The 22886-nt window shown below is 51.9% G+C and overlaps 1 protein-coding gene across 2 annotated transcripts in view; it reads left to right on the top strand.

Moving 5' to 3' along the window:
* The window catches only part of FLOT2 (flotillin 2), a 28477-nt gene extending 8205 nt beyond the window's left edge, over positions 1-20272 (top strand). Inside the window, exons 2-11 of one of the 2 annotated variants that reach the window (XM_035138903.2) lie at positions 2922-3003; positions 9675-9765; positions 12383-12506; positions 14154-14272; positions 14825-14938; positions 15061-15180; positions 15981-16195; positions 16453-16636; positions 16759-16908; positions 18296-20272. In XM_035138903.2, coding sequence (XP_034994794.1) covers positions 2922-3003; positions 9675-9765; positions 12383-12506; positions 14154-14272; positions 14825-14938; positions 15061-15180; positions 15981-16195; positions 16453-16636; positions 16759-16908; positions 18296-18334 — 1238 coding nt within the window. In that variant the 3' untranslated portion in view covers positions 18335-20272. Of the gene's footprint in view, positions 1-2921; positions 3004-7551; positions 7643-9674; positions 9766-12382; positions 12507-14153; positions 14273-14824; positions 14939-15060; positions 15181-15980; positions 16196-16452; positions 16637-16758; positions 16909-18295 lie in introns of both variants that reach the window. The other variant, XM_035138904.2, reaches the window with a different exon arrangement.
* Positions 20273-22886: the final 2614 nt, after the last annotated feature.

Here is a 22886-nt window from a genome sequence, read left to right as displayed (position 1 = left end):
TGAACGACAGGGCAGAATTGATTCGCAAAGGCGTTCAGGGAGTTGGAGATTTGACAGAAGTGCAGGAGTGGAAAGGCGGGGGGGGGGGAGAAAGGAATACAATATGCGTTTTCCAATCAAATGCCTTACTAAAAGCTCCTCCTTCTGGGCTGGGTAGGGACAGCAATGCTTCCTTCCTCCTCTGCTTCCAAAATCTTCCTGAGCTGTGCTGCAAAGCACAGTTGGCAGAGCCCTGAGGTTGAGAAAGTCACAGGCATGGGTCACGCGCAGAGGAATGGGAACTGGCCCAGTTCCCTGCCTGCCTGCCAGAGGAGGAGGAGAGCTTCTGAATGGCTCTGCACCAATTCGGTCATAGGTGATCACTTGGCTCCCTCTCCCGATTTAATCTTTCCCGCGAAGCTGCAGCAGGAAGTTGCATTGGGCCTGGATGGGAGTGTGTGTGATAGAGGCGGGAGTGTCCTGTGAAGCCAGCCCCCACCTGCTCCTGTTTCTTCTCCATTAAGCTGCATATGGCTATTTCCGAAGCTCTGAGAACTTGCTTTTTGAAATAAATATTTTAAAAAGTGGAAAACAAGCTTCTATGGCTGCCAAGACAATGAGAAAATTAAGGGCAGTTGCCAGGCAGTTGCGCATCCCCCAACAGAGAAGTTTAAAGTTAACAAAAAAGAAATGAAATTTATCTGGATGACTTGTCTGTGAGAAACTCGTGCTGTATCATTTTCTAAGTGTTCGCACACCGACTGCTTAATTATCTGTGCCCCAGAGGCTCCTTTACAACTGGGATGGCTCCTCTCTCTCTGGATGATGGAGACAACATTTGCCCCCCCTCCAATCAACAGGGACCTCACCTGTTCCCCAAGAATTCTCAAATATTATAGAAAGAGGCTCTGAGATTATACCTGCCAGCTCATCAGACCCTGGAGATCTGAATTCATTTAAAGTAGCTAGGTGTTCCCTCACTACCTGTTGCTGCAGCTCCCTCCTTCCATCATTTATTCTGTTATCCCCAGGTTGGGCACTGCTTTCCTTTTGGGTGTAGACAGAGGCAAAGTAGGTGTTGAACTGTTCCACCTCCACCCAATAGCTTTTCCCCATCTTCTGCATGCAAAGGAGCTACCACTTGCTTGTTGTTCCACTTGCTTAAGACATAGCCAATGAAACCTTTCGTTATTATTTTCAACCTCTGTTGCAAGCCTGAGCTCATTCTGAGCTTTGGCTGCCTGACCTTCTCCCTGCAGCTGTTGGCTACTCATGTATACTCTTCCTTTGCAATTATATTTTATTGCATTATGCACAGCAGAGAGAGGAAGTGGATAGAGAAGAGCTTTTCTCCCTCGTAAGACTGGAACTCATGGGCATCCCATGAAGCCAAATGTTGAAAGATTCAGGACAGAGAAAAGAAAGGCCTTCTTCACACAGCACATAGTTCAACTGTAAAAAAAACAGTGCTGGCCACAAACTTGTTGTTGTTGTTTAGTCGTTTAGTCGTGTCCGACTCTTCGTGACCCCATGGACCATAGCACGCCAGGCACTCCTGTCTTCCACTGCCTCCTGCAGTTTGGTCAAACTCATGTTCGTAGCTTCGAGAACACTGTCCAACCATCTCGTCCTCTGTCATCCCCTTCTCCTAGTGCCCCCCATCTTTCCCAACATCAGGGTCTTTTCCAAGGATTCTTCTCTTCTCATGAGGTGGCCAAAGTATTGGAGCCTCAGCTTCAGGATCTGTCCTTCCTGTGAGCACTCAGGGCTGATTTCCTTCAGAATGGAGAGGTTTGATCTTCTTGCAGTCCATGGGACTCTCAAGAGTCTCCTCCAGCACCATAATTCAAAAGCATCAATTCTTTGGCGATCAGCCTTCTTTATGGTCCAGCTCTCACTTCCATACATCACTACTGGGAAAACCATAGCTTGAACTATACGGACCTTTGTCGGCAAGGTGATGTCTCTGCTTTTTAAGATGCTGTCTAGGTTTGTCATTGCTTTTCTCCCAAGAAGCAGGCGTCTTTTAATTTCGTGACTGCTGTCACCATCTGCAGTGATCAAGGAGCCCAAGAAAGCAAAATCTCTCACTGCCTCCATTTGTGAGGCCACAAACTTGGATGACTTTAAAAGGTGATTGGACAGATCCATGGAGGAGAGGGCTGGATGGCTATTAGCCATGAGTGCCCTGTCTCCACAATTGGAGACTGCAGTGCTTCTGAATATCAGTTGCTGGAAACTGCAGGAGGGGAGAGAACTCTGGTGCTCGTGTCATAGAATCATAGAGTTGGAAGGAACACCAGGGGTCATCTAGTCCAACCCCCCCTCCCGGCAAAGTAGGAGTCATAGCTAAAGCACCCCTGACAGATGACCCTCCAACCTGTGTTCAAAAACCTCCAGTGAAGGAGAGTCCACCACCTTCCATGGACCAATTGGACTGGCTTCCGAAAAGGCAGCTTCCCATTTTCCTATTTAAGCCACTCCTTTATTTATGATCATGAGGACTAGAATCTTAGAGCAGCAAGGGAGAGGGCTCCGGTGTGCTCAAGTCCTGCTTGCGGACTTCCCACTGGGGCATCTCTTTGGGCCCCTGTAAGGACAGGATCTTGGACTAGCAGGTCCACTGGCTTGATCTCTCAAGCTCTCCTTACACCCTTTTCAATTTACTGTACAAAGAACGAGATGCTTACAATCGGGAAATGCAGGCAAAAGGAAGGGAGCAGAAATGGAGGCAGGGTTTAAACAAGTGAGCGGGTGTGCAGCAGTTTGACATATCTGGGGTCCGTTGCCATCATATTTGGTCAGACCATTGCCTTTCTGTTTTCACTACTTTGACGGTTGCCCTGGAAATGCCTCCCCTTTGGAACGGTGGGCATCCTTTCAAAGCTTTATAGACGAAATAAAGCGCCCGTTCCCAACCGCTCTCTCTGCTTCCTGTGCAGGTGGTTGCTGCGGGGCGGACGAGAAGCAGTACGTCCACGGAGGCTGGGCCTGGGCCTGGTGGTGCATCTCTGACACGCAGAGGTAAGGAGGGGAGCACCCTGATCGTGGGGGGGGGGCAGGCAGCTTTGTGTCAAGGCCCAGCTAGATGTGACTGTGCTGCTTTCCCACATGCTCCTGTATCAAGTGGCTCCTTGTGACTCCCAAAGACCCCCATCTTCCGAGGGCTCCCCTCCCTCTAAGTTGAGCTGCTGCAGGGCAAAGGGCGAGGTAGCGCCCCCTTGGTTAAAGCTGGCCAGGCGACAGGGTGGTATCATTTGGGGAAGGCCCATAGCTCAGCGGTAGAGCATACGCTTTGCAGACAGCGGTTCAATTCTGGGGTACGCCAGGTAGGAATGGGACGGACGCTCTGCCTGAAACCTTGAAGAGTCTACCGGTCAGTGCAGATGGGCCAGTTGTCTCACTCAGTGTAAGGCAGGCATCCCCAAACTGCGGCCCTCCAGATGTTTTGGCCTACAACTCCCATGATCCCTAGCTAACAGGACCAGTGGTTGGGGAAGAAGGGAATTGTAGTCCAAAACATCTGGAGGGCCAAAGTTTGGGGATGCCTGGTGTAAGGCATCTTCCTGCGTATCGTTCTCCACCGCAGGGGGAACGAACACTGTTCTCCCTTCCAATGCCCTTCTGTCACCGTCACTTCCGTGCTTCTGAATACCAGCTGCAGGAAACTGCGAGGGGGGAGAGTGTTCTTGCACTCCTACTGTAATCTGGCTGCCCCTGTAAGAACAGGATGCTGGACTAGATGGGGGGGCATGGGCCTGATCCTGCAGGGCCCACCTGCTGCCTGAAGCAGCCCCTTCACTCTTCCCAACAAGGAATGGCGAAAAGCCTCTGGAGCAACTGATTTCAGGGAGAGGGGTTCAGCACCTTTATGCAAACACTTTTTGGTGTTAAACCAATAGCCCCCTTCCCAAAACAACCAGCCCTCCTTTAACTGTGAAAGGGGCAGCATTGTGACGGATGGTCTGTTGCCTCTGGTCAATGGTGCCTTTACTCACACGTCTTCCCCGGTTCAGGGGCACTTTGGTCTTAAAGATAAAAGTAATGAATGGGAGACATCACATCTATTCTGGGAACATGTATAGGGACATATGGTGTCCAAACTCAGCTGGAAAGGATTTATTTCACACACACACACACACACACACACACACACACACACACACACTGAGGCCTGCAACCCCCAGAACGTTCCCCCAGAGATCCACTCCATTATGGTAGTCGTGGGGCATTTTGTTAATATTTTAAAGCTGCCACATTTGAGGCACATTCACCTTGCAGCAGATCTGAGCACTGATTTGCTGCCATGGTTCCTTTCCTTCTCTGCCACCTCCCGATAAGCCAGGAAATTGATTTGTTAGGTAGTTCATATCGCAGAACTGCCATTTCTTCGATCCATTTCCTTTGGACCATTTTGGCAAAAAAAGAAAACTGTCCTTGAGACGGCTTAAATTTGTAACCTTGACATGATTCAAGTGACCCCCAAACCACAGCCTTGGACACAGTAGTGTTGTGTAAGGCCCGTGTAGTGATGTTAAACTCTTGAGAATAATCTTTTGGAGAATATTCTCGATTAATGAGAATATTAGAGAATTTTCACTTAAAATAGGAGAATATTCATTTTAACGCATTGGAAATGATATAATTAGTTAATATAGTTGATAAACAAAACTATATGCATACATATAAAAAAGCCATTAACACTAAATGTATTATCATTATATGATAATATATTTCAGTATGTCAGTCTCTGGTAAATGGCACCTTGTACCATTGAATGGCACTGCAAAAACCAGTTACTGGCACTAAATAAAAATATAGAAACATCAACCGTTTAAATCAAGGCCACCTCACATAATTGTATAGTCCTAGGTACTTTAAGTGTATAAAGCATTAAAGCTACTTTCTGGGTTTTTTTGAAAAAAAACCCACACTGTATGGCCAAGGGTATAGAATTGCTAAGAATAAGGTCACGCCAAAATAGAAAAAAGGCTATTACATATACAGTAGTTGAAATACATACAAATTCAAATGTTCATCAAATTAAATGAATAGCATTTATTTTTCCTGTAGCTCACATTTCAGAACTGCCAATGGTGAATGACACAAAGCCCAGTAATGTAACTGGATCAAAAATAATAATCATTATTCATTACTTACACTGGCAATGTCACAGCTTGACCTATTATTAAAAGTGGGTTGTAAAACTGGTTCTGACATTAGAATTTACAGCTTGTGGAGAATATTCTCCGGAGAATTTTCTAGCAGAGAATATTCTCAAGAATGTTCTCATTTTCAAGAATATTCTCACCTCCCCTCACTAGGCCCCTGCAGAACCTGCCATGAGAAACAGCTCAGAGAAGAGGCTGCCTGCTGCAGCTCTGCAGGTTTCCAGGCTCTGGGGTTGCCTCTTTCCATTGCTCCCAGTGGAGAGGCACACTAGAGTCATGTGACCTTGGACGAAGCTTCCCGTTGCATCTCTGTGCAACTCACTGGCCTCAGAACAGAGACTCATGGATACAGGCCCCTCTTACGAGTGACTGGTTTCTTTCACGCGCCGAATTGAAATGTGCTGGATCAAATCCCCCCCAAATATAACTGTACCGCTTCTAGCTAAATTGGGGAGTACGCCACCGGCTCCCCCCCTTTTGCCTTTACCCACAATGCAAGAGAAGGGGAGAGAGCCTGGTTGCTGGTTGGCCAGAGGGCAGGAGAGGTGCGCTCTGTGGCCAGCAGGTTGGTGCTGGGGGGGGGCATTCCTCGGGTCAGGTGGCCTCCTGCACCTGGAAGACTCCGACCCAGAGGAGGTGTGTTGTGGCATCCTGTGGTCTGGGGCAGATCCCTCTGCCAGCCTTCTTAAGGGGAAGGGGATCTCTCCCTCCCCTCCTTCACCCCCCACCATGTTCCTCTCTCTCTCTCTCTCTCTCTCTCTCTCTCTCTCTCTCTCTCTCTCTCTCTCTCTCTCTCTCTCTCTGCCTTAACTGTGAATGTTGCCTTGCTGTGTGTCTCTTGCGTAGCCTAACTGACTAACTGTTTTCTGTGATGCTGTCGCTGCTGCTGCTGCTGTCCTAAAGCACATTGTGTGTGGTCCACAGGGTCCGGGCGGGGGAATTGGGGGGGGAATCAACAGCATGTGCAAATAATCACTCTTAACACCTGCGGGGGCATCTCTGCCTCCGTAGGCACTAACACGGAAAGGAGAAAGACGGGACTCTCTGGATTTTCTGCGGGAGGAGCAGAGATCCACAGTGGGTGGGTAGATTTGGGTTTCTCTCCCTGCAGAGGGACCTGCCCAAAAGTGGGGTTGCCACATCTTAGCCAGTGTTGTGCAGCTGGGTACTGCCCTGCCCTGCAAGATGGTTGCCAGAATTTTGCTAAAATTCAGGTAAATTCAGTTTGTATCTTGCCCTTCTTCCCAAAGGAGCCCAGGGCGGCAAACGCAAGAGTAATTAAAAACCAACAACCAACCATTCCAAATAATGATTCTAATAGTGAAAATGCATTCTGAAACAGTTAAAAAGCATACTCCCAGCCAGTGATTTGGGGAATGCCAGGAACAGTGTCGTTTGGCCAACGACACAAATATTCTTTAATGCCTCTTGAAGGTCAGCAGAGAAGCACACCTCACCAGGGAGGGCATTCTGCAGATTGGGAGCCACCACAGAAAAGGCACTGCCGTGGGTCAACGCCAGCCAGCCAGCCCCAGTGTATGAAAGTCAAAGCCATTCAAGAATATTATATATATATATATATATATAAAACCTGGGACCCAGGTGGCGCTGTGGGCTAAACCACTGAGCCTAGGGCTTGCTGATCAGAAGGTTGGCGGTTCGAATCCCTGTGACGGGGTGAGCTCCCGTTGCTTGGTCCCAGCTCCTGCCCACCTAGCAGTTCGAAAGCATGTCATAGTGCAAGTAGATAAATAGGTACCGCTACAGCGGGAAGGTAAACGGCGTTTCCATGTGCTGCTCTGGTTTGCCAGAAGCGGCTTTGTCATGCTGGCCACATGACCTGGAAGCTATACACCGGCTCTCTCGGCCAATAATGCGAGATCAGCGCGCAACCCCAGAGTCGGCCACGACTGGACCTAATGGTCAGGGGTCCCTTTTCCTTTACCTTTACCTATTTAATATCTAAACCAGTGAAGACTTAAGATCAAAAGCAAAACCACCTCAGCTGCAGTTACAAATAAAAAAGCAGGGTTTTCCCGATCCCAGTGAATGCGTGATGAGAAAAAGGGACCTTTAAACCTGCTATACAGGTAAACAGAGCAGAGCTCCAGGGGAGCATGTCCAGAGTGGGGATGTTGCTTTCATTGGGGAGTCCTTTGGGGAGGGTGTGTGTGTGTGTTGGGGAGTTGTACCTAGAGTAGGGCAGGTTCTTTGGGGGCAACGGGGGCCTTGGCTCAGCATTGCCCCCTTCAAATACCCGGCCCCTCTTGCCTGGCCCCCAGATGCAACCCCCACCCCGGAGTCCCGTCTTTCCTCCTTGGCGAGTTCTGGTGTTCTCTTACTCTCTGGTAACCACCACCTTTGTGTGTTTGCTGTCCTACCTTTATTTATCACTGTTCAGACTGTCTTTGGAGGTTATGACCATCCTTTGTCGCTGTGAGAATATTGAGACGTCGGAGGGGGTCCCACTGTACGTAACGGGGGTCGCACAGGTAATAATCCGCCCGCTTCTAACCTCTTGTCCCTAACCGGTCTCCTCCTCTCCAGTCTTTCTCACGCAGCGGCAGAGCAGCAACAGCAGCAACCGTGGCGGCACAAGGACTTGAGTGCTTGCTCTTCTTAATATATATTTTTCCTTTCTCTAGCCGCCGCTCCCGGCACCAGCGCTTTCTCTCTCCTTCGCCTTCCTCCTCCCCCTTGTCTCTGGCTCTTGCTACCTGCTGTCGCACCCCATGGTAATGGAGAGAGAGAGAGGGAGAGAGAGAGAGATGCATGCAAAAGCTCTTCCAAAATTCTCACAGGGTTCTGGGGACATGGCTAGCATCCGCTCGTCCACCCCCTCCACCACCACCCCATTGCCACATCCGCCTGCTTCACCAGCCTCGCACAAGGACAGGAAGGCAGCTCTGGGAGAGAGAGAAAGGAAAGGGAGGCCTAGGATCCTACCCCTTGGGGACATAGCAGACTTCCTGGGCCAGTCCCAGAGCAGGGTGTCGCGTGGCACCTGAAATGGACCAGGAGAAATGAATTCTGCCTCTCCCCAGCCCCCACCAAGGGCAGATCACCCTGAGTTGGATGCACCAACCTTCTGACTCACTGCAAAGCGTCTTCCTGTGTCCTAGCCCTGATTGACAGCAGCTCTCCAGCATTTCTGGCGGAGAAGGGTCTTCCCTGCCGCTAGCCCTTCTCTCAGTTTGGGGGGCTGCCTCCATGCAAAGCAGGTGCTCTGCCCCCCCTGTCGTTAGTAGGGTGTTTGGTAGGCCAAGTCAACTCTATGAGCTGAGCACACCACCCGTCAGGTGAAAAGCACACGCCTGCCAGGTGCGTTTGCTTCTCTGAAGCTTCAATCCCAACCTCCCCCAGCCAGGGCTGGCCCTCCAGGTGTTGCTTCCAGCGTCCCTGGCCATTGGCCATGCTGGCTGCCCACCCTGATGGGAGTTGGGAGTCCAGCAACAACGGCAGGGCACCTGGCCAGAGGAAGGTTGATAACAACAACTATACTCGGCCTCTTTCTCTTCCCTCCAGGGACATAGTATAACCGTGGAGGGAATCAGACGTTTCCACCTAGGCAGCAGAAGCCCTCTGTAGTCTGTGTCAGGCCCACCTGCCTTCTGTAGTACCGTGCCCAGAAGGATCAGAGCAGCCTCCGTCAGTCCTGGTGGTGTGGACTGCAGTTCCCATCAGCCCCCCACCGAGCCAGTGCAGCTATATGATGAAGCTGAGGCTGGTGGGAGTTGTAGTCCAGAACACCTGGAAGGCACCAAGTTGGCAAAGCCTGGATGGCAGAGCCTGTCATGGTGTGATGTGTTTGTTAAAAAGTAAATTTGTGTGTCTCATTCAGCCAAGATTAAAAGAAAGCTTGGGTATGAAACCTCTCCCGCAGCTCAGCTCATAGGAACAAAGGCCACCCAAAACAGGGGGTGGCTTTTAAATCCTAACTAAAGATTTTCAGCCTACGCACAATTTCTCCACCTCGGAGGAAAACCCGAAATTTCCCACACATCTAGACAGTCTCCAAGGGGGACCCCGGCACTCTACAGTAGTCTAGCCTCAACTTCACAGGGGGTCCTTCCTTGCCTTTTGATGATGCTCAGCCAACATCCCAGGGGCCTTTTTTAAAAGCTTGCTTCCTCAGTCTTTTGCCCAGGCAGCGTCCAATGCTGACCTTCCGTGTGGACACACTAGGGTGCTTCAGGCAGGCAGCTGTCCTTCTGAGGCCTGGGAAGCAGGAGGGGGCCACGCTCCCTCTGGGAGGGGAAACCTCTCAGTGGGGCCCCGTTGTGTTTACCTGGTCTGTGTGGCTTCAAGGCTTTTCTGCACTCGCTTCCAACACAGCCAAGTGGCCCTCATTTTTTTAGGGCTGGGGCTGGGGGAGGGAGCCCCCCTCTAATTTTTTGGCCAGGCAGCCGTACATTTTGCATCTGCATTACCTGGGAGGAAAGCAGCAGGTGGCCCCGAGCCAGGGGGGGAAGAGAGCTGAGCCTGTTACCTGGAAACGTGCCAATGTTTTACGTTTTTTGGCAGGATTTCCCTAGAGATAATGACGTTACAGCCCAGGTGCGAGGACGTAGAGACGGCGGAGGGGGTAGCTTTAACTGTCACAGGTGTGGCCCAGGTACAGTAACTTGAAAACGCCTCCTTTCAGGAATGCATGCCTCTGTAACCCTCCCTGGTCTCTCCCTCCCAGGAGGCCGCTCTAGCCCAGGGGAGCGAGAGAGGCGCTGTCTGCTCCGAAAAACACCGGCCCTTTGTTCGAAAGCTGATGCTCAACCCCCCCCTCCCTCCACCGCCAGTTCACCACTGCATGGTCCCCCACCCGCGAGGCCCTTGCTTCTCTCCCACCTGGACAGCAGAGGGCGCTGTCGGCACTTGTGAAAAGGCCACACGCACCCCTGCTCCTGGGCTGTTGCACTGCCACCCTCGGTCCAAACTCATGCTGGTCGTCCAGACACTCTGAAATATTTCTTCGGTGTTTTCTCCCCCCTACATATGCAAATGTGTCGGTGGCGGGCCTGAAACCACAGCGAGCTACTGGTTTTTCCTGGAGGGCCTCTTTGGAGCAGTGTGTGGTGAGGGAAGGGAATCTTCTGGAAGGGAAGGTCTGTAGCTCAAGTGGGGCAGAGCACCTGCTTTGCATGCAGAAGGTCCCAGCTTCAGCCCCCACCTGCATCTCCAGGCTGGGGAGAATATCCCAGCCTTGAAATCCTGGAGAGCCATTGCTGCCGGTCAGTGCAAACAGTACTGAGGTAGATGGACCCAGGGGTGTGAGCCTAAGGTAGCTTCCTGTGTCCCTGCGGTGCTTCGCAAGGGGATTCCCACTGTTCACCCCACCCCACCCTGGCCCCTTTGATAGTTCCAGGAGGGGCAAAGTGGCAGGGTGAGGCCGGAAGCTTCCCAAAGAGCTCCCTCCCGTTTTATTTTCAGGGAATAGGATTTCAGGCAGGCCGAAAGAACAGGGGGCGGGGGGTTCTACTGATGGCGTCCCGTCAACAGAAGCCCTGCCCAAGGGCTGGCGCCATGAGGCTTCCACCCCCCCTCCTTTCCCCACGTTCCCCACCCCAACTGGCTCTTGGAAGAGTGGTCAAGAGAACCCCCAGGAGGGGGCAGAGGAGAGCAGGGATTGTTCGGTGGGGCAAGTAAATAGGCTTGCCCTGGTGGACGTTTCTCCTTAATAAGGCATTGGGATTCCTCCCATCACATCTGCCTCCTCCTGTCGTTATTTTTGAGTTTTCTCTGGGGTTGTGCATTGTGGCGATGAACTCCTGGCTTCCCCAATTAAAACAGCTGTAGGATTTTTATTCTTAAAAAGTTCATTGCCTTCGTAGTCCCAGCTGTGTTAACATTAACGAAGCCTCTATCTCTTGCTATTTGACATATATTTTATCAAGCCTGCTGGCCAGTTGGCATTTTTAATTTGCTTTTTTAATATTAATTTTTTTATATTAAAAAACCCTCCTCCTGGGAATGTTTTTTTCTTTTTCTTTCTGTGCCATTTGGGTGAATTCTCTTTCCTACCAGGCCGGACGAGAGAAGGATGTTATTTCTGCTCAGAGTACACCGACTGAAGTGACAGGAATGACTGGATGAGATGCATCAGTTTAATAGGTCTGCTCTGAGCAGAATCTAGTTGGCTAAGACCCCCTAAAGGCTAAAGGGGGAGGTGAGACTTGAAACTTAGGAGCGGCTCCAGCCTACACAGACATACAGGCTGACTTCCTTTCTGATGGATAACCTGCAGAGTGCAGTAGAGACCACCACCACCCAAACCTCCCTGGCTCATTTTTTGCAGTTGGGATAAACAGCTACCCCCTTCCTGCCGATCTCAAGCGGCGCTTGCAATCCCCAAAACGGAATAATCAGCTGAAACGGGTACAAGAGAGGCTTGCTGGCTTTGCACCAGCCTTTACCATCCATTAACTGGCGGGAGAGAGAGAAAAGCATTCAGGTGATCTGGCCGGCCTGCTTACCCTCGAGAGCTGCCAGTTTTAAGGAAATGACTTTTCAGGAGGGAGGGGGTGGGTGGGCGGGTGGGAGAGCATCGGCAGAAGCAGGTTCGCATACATTCTGACATTATGATGCCAAACCTTCCGAATTGGTCATGTGGGGGGTGCTTTTGAGCTCCATGTGCAATGGGTTGATGCCTCAGTTGCCTCCCTCCGGCAGGAGCGGGGGGGGGCGGGTGGCTCCTGGTTTTGCTTACAGCAGGTGGGAGACCCTGTGGCCTTCCAGCTCTTGCTGGCCTCCAACTCGCAGGTGTCCAAGGGAATGATGGGAGGTGGTGCCCAGCAACATCTGGGGAGGGGTGGCCATGCCCCCGCACCTGGCTTACAGCATGTCCTCCTCTTGGATGCAGAGCTAGGGTCCTGGGACCCCCTGAAGTCATGGCCTTGCTGCTTTGAGGCTGGGCAGCAGCTGCTTCCTCTGGGGTCACCCATTCTTTTGGTTTGCTCTCCCAGATCGGGAACCGATGCAAAGAGTTTTTAAAATCAGGCACAGGGCTCCCCTGCAGCCTGCCTCCTAACAAAAACTCCCGGTTTGCTGCTGATGGGTCTGAAGAGGGCTCCTGGTGACCGGATCCTTGTGGGGCAGAGCCGAGCCGAGCCACCCCAAGGGTGCCCCAGCGGTCACAGACTCTGCTTCTGTTGCTAGCCCATCACTTCGTCGACTGTATTGGCCCCTTTGCGGCTCACATCAAATGTCTTCTTCTTTTCTCTCTCTCTCTTTGCCTGCAGGTGAAAATCCTAACTGAGAGGGAGCTTCTCGCGGTGGCTTGTGAGCAGTTCCTGGGCAAGAACGTGCAGGACGTCAAGAATGTGGTCCTCCAGACGCTCGAAGGGCACCTGCGCTCCATCCTAGGTGGGGGGCATGGCTGCGGGGGGGCGCCCTCTCTCGCTTTGCAAAAAAGCCTGGCAATAAGCGGCTGCAAGGATTGGTGTTCCCAACACTGTTTCAGTAGCATTTTTTTTGTCAAGGGGGAAAACATACGTAAAAGCAACTGGAATATTAAAATGCAATGCTACATATATTTAACTGCTTGGTCACATTCAGAATGTCGTAAACACACAGGTGGTGCTTTTATTGTGTGAAGTAGACTGTTCTTTAATCTGAGGCAACGGCAGTCTTCAACTTCTTATGGAAGAGTCATGGAAGCTGTGCTTTCTACAGTTCTAGGCTGCATCAACAGAAGTCTTGGTGTCCAGGTCCAGGGAAGTCACAGTACTATTCTGCCTTGATCAGATCACACTTGAGGTACTGTGTCCAGTTCTGGGCACCTCAATTTGAGAAGGATGTTGACAGGCTGGAAGGTGGGCAGAGGAGGGTGACCAGGATGATCAAGGGCCTGGAAACCAAGTCTGATGAGGAGTGGTTGAAGGAGCTGGGTATGTTTAGCCTGGGAAAGAGGAGATGGAGAGGAGACTGGATAGCCATCTTCCAATATCTGAAGGGCTGTGTCATGTGAGCAAGCTTGTTTTCTCTTGCTCTGGAAAGTAAGACTCGAACCAATGGATTCAAGTTACAAAAAAGGAGATTCCCACTAAACATCAGGAGGAACTTTCTGATGATAAGAGCTGTTTGACAGTGGAATGGATTCCCCTAGCAAGCTTCCTTAATTGGAGGTTTTTAAGCAGAGATTAGATGGATGCTTTCAGATTCCTGCCTTGCAGAGGGCTGAACTAAATGACCCTTGGGGTCCCTAGGCCAACTCTACAATTCTATGACTCTATGGGAGTATCCCTGTTTTCCTGTTGTAAAGAATTTTAAAGATATATTTAGTGAGTTTTTCAAGTGTTGTTCACACATTGTAGAGCATGTTGGAATGATGTTTGTGGGTTTTCCGTGCTTTGTTGCTTATTGATTATGTCAGGGTATGGTGATTGCTTGCAACTTAGATAGGGGATGTTTTTCATTACCTTCCAATTCCTTTTGCATACGATTCCCTGAGCATAATAAAAAGTACTGTTGAATTGCAATCCTTGCAACTTCAGTGTGCATGTGGCTGCCTGAGAAGAGCTAGCTACCGTAAGCTCTTTGCTCCTCGGATAGCATAACCTTTGACCCCATCTGCGCTATTATATGTTTAAAGCAGCATTGCACCCCTTTAAACATTCATGGTGCCCCCCAAAGAACTCTGGGAACTGCAGTCTGTTCAGGGTGCTGAGAGTTGTTAGGAGACGCCTGTTCGCCTCCCAGAGCTACAATGCCCAGAGTGGTTTAACAATCAATCTTTCCCAGGGAATGCTGGGAATGGTAGTTCTTTGAGGAGTATAGGGTTCTTCAGAACAATAAATTACACACCCCAAGATCTTTTGTGGGGAAGCCATGACCGTTGGAAGCAGTACGATGGCTGGCTTAGATGTTTAGTGCAGATGGGACCTTTCTTTCTGCTCACTTGACTTGGCAGAAGCACATGCCGTACGGGCGTCTCCTGGACTCCCTCCTTCGTAGCCACTTTGCCTCCGTTGTTCCAGCAGCCATCTTGCCTTCTGTCTCCCCCTTTTGCAGGGACCTTGACTGTCGAGCAGATCTACCAGGACAGGGACCAATTTGCCAAGCTCGTGCGGGAAGTGGCGGCTCCTGATGTGGGCCGGATGGGCATTGAGATCCTGAGTTTCACTATCAAGGTACGAGCCAGGTCCCTTTTTGAGTTAGCGGTCGCTGCCTCCTGTGGGAGGGAGTTCCACAGTCTAACTCTGCGCTGCGCGAAGAAGGGCTTCCTTTTATCTGCTCTGACCCTCCAACATGCAGCTTCGTTGGAGGCCCAGGGGTTCTAGGATTACGAGAGAGGGATCAAGGCCAGGCATCATTTTATATGCCTCTCGTCATGTCTGGTCATCTGTTTCAATACCCCAGAAAGGCCTTCGTTGCTTAGTGGATTATTCAAATACATAGGAAGCTGCTGTACACAGAGTCAGGCCATTGGTCCATCTAGTTCACTGCTGCCTGCACTAATGGGCGGCAGCAGCTGTCCGAGGGGGTCTCTCCCAGCTCTACCCTGAGATGCCATTGGGGATTGAACCCAGGGCCTTCTGCGTGCAACGCAGGGGCTCGGACGCTGAACTACAGCCTTTGATCTCGGAGAGGCAGGGAAGTTCCTGGTCTGCATTCCTCTCCACTGAGCTACGTCTCTTGTCTCATGTTTCCTGAATGGAGCAATCTCTCTCCTCCCCTTGCAGGATGTCTACGATAAAGTCAGCTACCTGAGCTCACTAGGGAAGACCCAGACGGCCGTGGTGCAGAGAGACGCCGATATCGGGGTGGCCGAGGCAGAGCGAGACGCCGGCATCCGGGTATGTCAAATGGCCCAGGAGGAGAGGAGAGGAGAGGCCCGCCTTATGCTCCTGCCCCGTCTCCGGCGTCCCTTTGAGCGCAGTCAGCTGACCTCTGCCTTCTGACTGTTTTGCTCCTGCAGGAGGCAGAATACAAGAGAGAAATGTTGGATGTGAAGTTCATGGCGGACACCATGGTAGCCGACTCGAAGCGTGCCTTCGAAATGCAGAAAGCCGCCTTCAGCCAAGAGATCAACGTGAAGGTGCGTGGGGGGGGGTATGGGGAGGGTTGGAATTCAGAAGAGCACTTTAGGGCTTTGGTAGAAAGGACTTTCTAACTTTCAGCCAGAGTGTTCACCAACCACCAAGGGGTTTGAGAAATTGGTTTGTCTGAGACGGCTCCACAAAAGTACTAAAGGGGCCCTGCACTGCTGCTGCTGCCTGCAGCCGAGACACAATACTGGGTTAATATTAGTATATGAAGCCTTTAACAGCTTGGGACCAGCTTACCTGTGAGATCCCCTTTCCCCCTATGCACCCACTCAACCTGCTTTGATCGGTGGAACTGACTCTGTTACAGGCGCCACATAATCCCTGTTCTGCATTTGTAAGGACTCGGTGTTTTAGTGGGGCAGCACCTACACTTTGGAACTCCCTGCCTCTTGATACCAAGCAGGCACCTGCCTAGTACTCCTTTAAGCCCCTGCTACAAATTCTTGTTTTGACAAGCCTGCACTGACGTTTAGACACCTGATGCAAGTTCTAATCTGCTTTTAGTCCATTGTCCGTTGCGACTTGAAAGTCTTAAGTTATTGTGGTTGATTCTTTTTATTGATTCTTTTATTGTTTTATCTTTTTTTGCGAACCGCTTTGAGGTTGCTGTTTTTCACAGTCAAGTTAAAATGAATTTAAAATTTGCAGAGAGCGGGGTGGTGACATCGTCTCACAAGGACAAGGAAATGTAGGATGCTGGTGTAACCCAGCCCCAAACCTTAGAGTGACTTAGAGGGCTCATCAGGACAAAGTGTAACCTCCTTGTGGCCCCTTCCCCATCTTTTTGCAGACGGCGCAGGCCCAGCTGGCGTACGAGCTGCAAGGGGCCAAAGAGCAGCAAAAGATCCGCCAAGAGGAGATCGAGATTGAGGTCGTGCAGCGCCGGAAGCAGATCGACGTTGAGGAGCAGGAAGTCATCCGCATGGACAAGGAGCTCATTGCCACCGTCAAGTTGCCAGCAGAGGCAGAGGCACACCGCATGCAGGAGATTGCCGAGGGAGAGAAGTGAGTGGGGCTGGAGGGTGGGATTTTAGGGAGCCTTGGGAAAATTGCGCAGCCAGAGGGGCCTGGGGATGTGTCCCCAAGTAAAACTTTCCATGGACCCCCCCTGGGAGAACTTCTGCTGCGTGGAGGGTCTGGAAAGTCCCTGCCCTGAGCTACCACTGGAGGAGACGTCCCACTCTTAGGGCAGGAGGAGGAGGAGGCCTTGTGTGCCCCACATCCTGGGGGAACATCTCTGACCAAGCTCTCTCCCTCTCCAGGGTGAAGCAGGTGCTGATCGCTCGGGCCGAAGGGGAGAAGATCCGCAAGATCGGAGAGGCGGAGGCCCTGGTGATCGAGGCCATTGGCAAAGCGGAGGCTGAGAAGATGAAGCTCAAGGCAGAGGCCTACCAGCACTATGGGGAGGCAGCCAAGATGGCCTTGGTCCTGGATGCCCTGCCCCAGGTGAGGAGGCGGATGGGGATTGGGGGTGTGTGGAAGAGCTGCCTGCCTCTCTTCCCCTGGGGCCTGCGCCTGGATCCTGACACACTGCCTTCTCTCTCTCGCTCTCTCTGTGTCCCTCTCAGATTGCCGCCAAGGTGGCTGCACCTCTCTCAAAGGTGGACGAAATCGTCATCCTCAGCGGAGAAAACAACAAGCTGACTACAGATGTGAACCGGCTGCTGGCTGAGCTCCCTGCGTCTGTCCATGCCCTCACGGGGGTCGACCTCTCCAAGGTGAGGCAGGAGGGGCAGGCAGTGGTATCTGCCTGCCCTTTGAATTATTATTTTTTTTTAAGAGCTTTTAATTTCTGCTTCTTTTCTCAACTGGAGCTCACAGCAGATGGGCCATTGGCCTGATCCAGCAGGCTCTTCTTTCTTTAATACCAGAACTCATTGGAGCCACTCGGTGAAGCTGAATGCTGGGGGGTTCAGGAGGGACGAAAGGGAGTCCTCATGCTCACAGCATATACTTAAACAATGGCATTGACGGCTACAACATTTAGTGTTAGTCGTCCAAGCGAGTGGCTTTATTTTCATGATTGAATTAATTGATGTCTATACTGCCCTTCGTCCGAGGTTCATAGGGCAGTTTATAAGATAAAAAAACATCAAAATACATAGCATAGTAACAGACAAAAATGATAATTCCACCCACACACACACAGAGGAATGTTCTTGCCTGGCACCTAAAGATATGTAACAAAGGCAACAGGGGAGAGAGGATTAAGGAATGGTTTGGGAGGATATGGCTGTCAGGGGCTACCAGCCACAATGCCCCTGTGGCATTGTGGGAGAAAGTAAATGCCCCTGAATGCCAGTTCCTGGGGATTGCAAGTGGGGAGAGTGTTGCTGCTGCGCTCGGGTCCTGCTTAGATGTTTCCCACAATGGGCGTCTTTTTGGCCCCTGTGAAAACAGGAAGTTGGACCGGGTGGGCTCCCTTTGGTCTGATCCAGCAGGCTCTTCTGATGTTATATGCGTTTGGATACATCTTAAGCTTCCACAACCAGATGGTTCCCAAGGTTAAGGAGCAGTTTTTTGCCTACATTTGGGTGCCATTTTGAATTCCCCAGCGACGTTAAGTCCAGGCTGCACGTTAAGTCCAGGCTGCACGTTAAGTCCAGGCTGTTCCCCAGCGACGTTAAGTTCCAGGCCCAATTAAAGCCTTAAACAGTCAGGACTAAAATACCTTCAATACCATATGAACCGACCCAGACCCTGCAGTTGTCATCGGAGGCCTTCTTTGTGTGCCTCCTCTGCAAGGTGTCCAGAGGGTGGCAACACAAGAACGGGGCCTTCTCTGCAGTGGCTCCCCATTTGTGAGATGCTCTCCCCAGGGAGGCTCACCTGACGCCTCCATTATGCACCTTTAGCTGCCAGGCAAAAATTGTCCTCTTCAACCAGGCCTTGGGCTGATTAATATTCGACAGCCTTTTAAATGTGTGGGGCTTGTTCCTTTTTTGTCATTTCTGTTTTAACTATTTATTTGTGCTTTTGTCCTGTGTTCCGCCCTGAGAACCTTTGAGGAAGGGTAGCCTATAAACAAGTAAGAAGCTACAGGAAGGAGAAAACGGTCCTTCCTTCACAGCCTTTGTCCCTCTTTGTCTCTCTTCTCCCTCGTAGATCCCGCTCATTCAGAAAGCGACTGGAGCCCAGGCCTGAGCGGAGGCCAGCTGGTGAAGAGCCCCCCTCTCCTTCCATTTATGCACTTCCCACCGACTGCCGCAAACACTGCGTGCTCCTCTCTTCATCCGTGGAGACGGTGGGGGCTACTCTCGGGTGCCTTATATCTTTTGGGGGACCTGAGCGGGGCGCGTCCCCGCTAGTCCTTGCATTTCCAAGAGAGGTTTCCTCCTTTTGTAACCCCCCAGCCCCGCTCTGTGTCATGCTAGCCAACACTTTCTCCCCTCTCTTGTCTGTACTCTTGCAAAGTCTGTGCCTTGACCGACCGCTGCGCCGTTCTCGGGGCAGGGACGCACCCCCAAATTGGGAGGAGGCCCGACGCTGGGCCCTGCCGCCCCCCAGTTGAGGAGAACTCCCCCCTCCCATATGCTTTTGTGCTGTGATGGCGGGGGGCAGGGTGTCCCTGGCCGCTGCCCGTCTCAGTGCCACCAGCGGATTGAGGTTGAGCCATATCTGCCAGTGGGGTGCCCTGCGGTCCCTGTGCTTGTGGAGCTCCAAAGGGGGAAGGGGGGGCAGGCGGCACAGGTTGGAGGGTGGAGGCCGCCATATTGTTACGCCCCCCCCCCGGTTAGCCCAACCCCTTGCCAGGACCTCAAGCCGTCCCCGCAGCCCAGGGCCAAATCAATGCCACGACCTCTCGTTCCGCAAACGCCATGAACATATCTTGCTCGCCATCAGTCCGGATACACACACACACACACACACACACAGTGCCTGATTTCTTTGATGGTCCATCATGCCTGCCCTCAAGAATCCCTCTGGGCATCCTGCCTTCTGCTCCCGTGTCTTGCAGATGCCCGCCAGGCCGTGGTCAGCCTGCATATGCTCCCCGGGGCTCTTTTACCCCTCCAGAACTAGAAAGGGAGAGGAAAGAGACGCCCTCTGGCAAACTGCTTCCTCCCTGAGCCATGGGAGAGGGAGCCGGTCTTGTGTCCCAAGCTGGGGATTTACAAGCAGTCCCTCCCTGCCCTGCCCCACTGGCGAGAGGCCCTGGAGCCCACTGCCTGGCCACAGCCCCGGGGCTGGCATTACCAGTGGAGGGCACTTCCCACCTGCACCTCTTGTCTCTGCCGGCAGCTGCAAAACACAGCCCCCCCTCTCTTTCCCTGCTCCTCTGTGCCGTAGAGATCCCCTTCTCCCTTTGCGTTATGCTACACGGTGCCCCCACCCTCCAGGTATAAACATGGCTCCATGACAGTTTGGGGAAGGTGCAGGAGGGCAGTGGGAGGCGCTCCCTCCCCACCCCACCCCCCTTTTGCAGGGTTTCGATGCACCTTCCTCCTCCCCAGTCTGTACTGTTCACACACACGTCTGTACTGTTGATTATTCTTACATGTGAAGCGTGCCTGTTTGCTCTCCGCATGCCCGGGGGGGGGGGGGAGGGGGGTTTAACCCAGCCATGCTTTCTTGCAATTGCCTCCTGTGCAGGCTGCTGCTGCTGCTGCATTTCAGAGCCCCCCCTCACTTTTTATACCCCACCTAAGTACTGTGAAGGAGGTGGGAGGGTGCCAAGTTCTTTATTTTTATTTTATTTCAAGCAGGATCTGGGTTTGTGCCGCCAAAGGTTTAATGGGGGGCAGCAGAGGGGGTTATGGGGGGGGTTCTGGAAGCTTGGGTGGAAGTGAGGGGCTCTTTGGGGCCCAAGCATGTTCCCCTCACCCCCACCACACACACAAAGGCCTGGGTGGTGTTCTGTCCCCCTCTGCCAGCTTTCAGGGGGTGGGCAGGAGAGAGCGCTGGATTCCAGTCTCCATTTCCCCCCCCCCAAAAAAAATGCCGCCTGCTCTCCTGCCCCCCCACGCCACGCGTTCTCTGCATGGATATGTGGTGCATGACCGCCTGTGCCAGGATTTGCCGGGGGCCCCGTGTGCATCCCAAGTGTGAAATAATGTACAATAAAAAGTTATTGTGACCTCACCAGGCCGCCTTCCATCTCGTCTTTTCCCGTCCTAGTTTCCAAAGAGGAGACGGTGCAAGCAGGGGGCCTCTCTGGGGTGGTGGGAACCCCACTGCCGCTCTTGCGAGATACAGGGGGGGGGCCTCTCCCCTTCCTACCCCACCTGCTTTGGGTCTCCAGGCATGGCTCAGCCCCCTGGCTCAGCTTATTATTGTATTTATATCCCACCTTTTCTTCCAAGAAGCTCACAACAACCCTGTGAGGCGGGTTCGGCTGAGACAGCAATTGGGCCCAAGGTCACACCCAGGGAGTAGGGATTTGAAGCCTGGCCTCTCCCAGGTCCTCACCTGACTGTCTGAACTGCACTGGTTTCTTGAGGCACCGAAAGGCGTCCCATTAGCTTCCTGGGTGCCTCTGATGTTGGCATTTATATTTGGGTGGTTTTTGAGGCATGCCTGGTGGCAGAGGAGGGGGCTCCAGCAGGGTCAGCCCGGCTTGCTTGTCCCACAGATAGGTTTCCCTGGGAGGAGGAGGAGGGCTGGTGTCTCAGATGAAGCGCAGGGGCTTCCGATAAGGCCAGGGTGCGGTCCCTTTTCCCCTTTTCTTTTTTGCAAAAGGAGGCTCGGCTTCTTATCTGCACACCGCAGACACCACCCTTGAGCCTCCTGCTGCTGATGCATCTCTGCAGCAGGGCAAATCTTTGGACTCAGGGGCGAAGGGAAGGAGCTTTGTGTGACAGAAGAACCTTGGAAAAATGGGGTGGGGAGAGGGTGCCGGGTGCTGGGTGACGATGGCCTGGCACGAGCCAAGTGCCTTTGTTGATGGATGCTGGCTGTGGGCGAGAATGGCTATGCCCAGGTACAACTTGACTCTCTCCCCAGGAAATACGTGACACCCAGACCCTGAGATCATCTTCTGAGACCCTCCTACATGTCCCTCGTCCTCAAGAGGTCCAGAGGGTGGCAACACGAGAAGGGGGCTTTTTTGCAGTGGCTCCCTGACTGGAATGGTCTCCCCAGGAAGGTTCGCCTGGCACCTTCATTATACACCTTTAGGCAATAAGCAAAAACATTCCTTTTTAACCAGGCCTTTGAGTGATTGACATCCTATGCCCTTTTCAAATGTGGGGGTTTGGGGGGGTATTTTTATTTTGATTTGATTTCCCTGTATTCTGTGAACCACCCTGAGTCCTCTGGGTTTAGGGCGGTATATAATTTTTTAAAAATAATAATAATGAGGCACTCCTAAGAAATGCTCCTCCCTGCAAGGCATCTCTCCTCCAAGTAAACACACTTTTCCAAGAGACTTCAGTCCGAGTTGCTTCCAGACATTGAGCACCTGTCCCCATACATTTGCACCAAGTTTTGAGGCAGTGTGTATGAATACAATTTTTTAAAAAAACAGATCAAAACATTAAAACACAGGAAGAAAATACAGCTGCAAAGCTGGCTCTTAAAATCGCAGTAGCTTGAGGTCTAGCGCCCGCAAAGGCCTTGGAGTCAAAATTTAACAACTCCTAAATGCTATTAGGAACATGGGGGTCCCCTAAGCTCAAAGGAATGTGGGTGTGCAGTTTAGTTTGGGGTCAGGAACCTTTTTCAGCCTGAGGGCCACATTGCCTTCTGGGCAACCTTTGGAGGGTCACAGGCCGGGGTGGGTGAGGCCAGAGGCAACAGCGGGCAGAGGAATGAATGCAAAAGTGGCTGGTTTCTGTGCCCACATTTGCACACCTCTCCAGGCATGTGAGGCATGGACACAATTCCTGCACCAGGAAATTTTGGCCACAGTAGTTCATGCACTGGTGACATCAAGACTGGATTACTGTAATGCGCTCTACGCAGGGCGTCCCTCGCACCTGATCCAGAAGCCGCCATTGATGCAGGATGCTGCAGCCCGATTGCTGACAGGAGGAAGGAAGGCCTTGTCAGCACATCATAACTCCTGTGCTCAGAGATCTGCACTGGTTGCCAATTTGCTGCTGAGCCAAGCTCAAGGTGTCTTCTTCTTTGGCGATCCCTTGTAGCCAAGTGTCTTCCATAAACACGGTTTTAACAATGAGTCCGTAAGTGACTGTGGAGGCCAATTCTGGATTCACATGTCCTTCCACAGTGGGGACATTGGTTTCCGGGCGGGAGTTGATCACGGTGTGGATTTTCCAAGCATGCCTTCCTCTTAGCACGTTTCTCCCTTGCATCCTGAGTTCGAGTGTCTTCAAAGCCCATGACACCTTTGGTAAAGGCTGTTCTCCAACTGGAGCGCTCGCAGGCAAGGGTTTCCCAGTTGTCAGTGTTTATACTACATTTTTTAAGTCTTGTTGACCACCAGCATTACGCTTTCCATTTTTAAGTTCATCACCTTGTCGTCGTCAGTGGGCTCGAGGTGTAACTTTTAGTATAAAGGTAAAGGGCCCCCTGACCGTTAGGTCCAGTTGCGGACGACTCGGGTTTTGGCGCTCATCTCGCTTTACTGACAAGGAAGCTGGCATTTGTCCACAGACAGTTTTTCTGGGTTATGTGGCCAGCATGACAAAGCCGCTTCTGGCGAACCAGAGCAGCACATGGAAACGCCATTTACCTTCCCGCTGGAGCGGTACCTATTTATCTACTTGCACTTTGACGTGCTTTCGAACTGACA

Source organism: Zootoca vivipara, chromosome 15, assembly GCF_963506605.1.
Source record: "Zootoca vivipara chromosome 15, rZooViv1.1, whole genome shotgun sequence".
Lineage (NCBI taxonomy): Eukaryota > Metazoa > Chordata > Lepidosauria > Squamata > Lacertidae > Zootoca > Zootoca vivipara.
The sequence above is the reverse complement of the archived record's forward strand: the minus strand, read 5'-3'. Positions and strand labels throughout refer to the sequence as shown.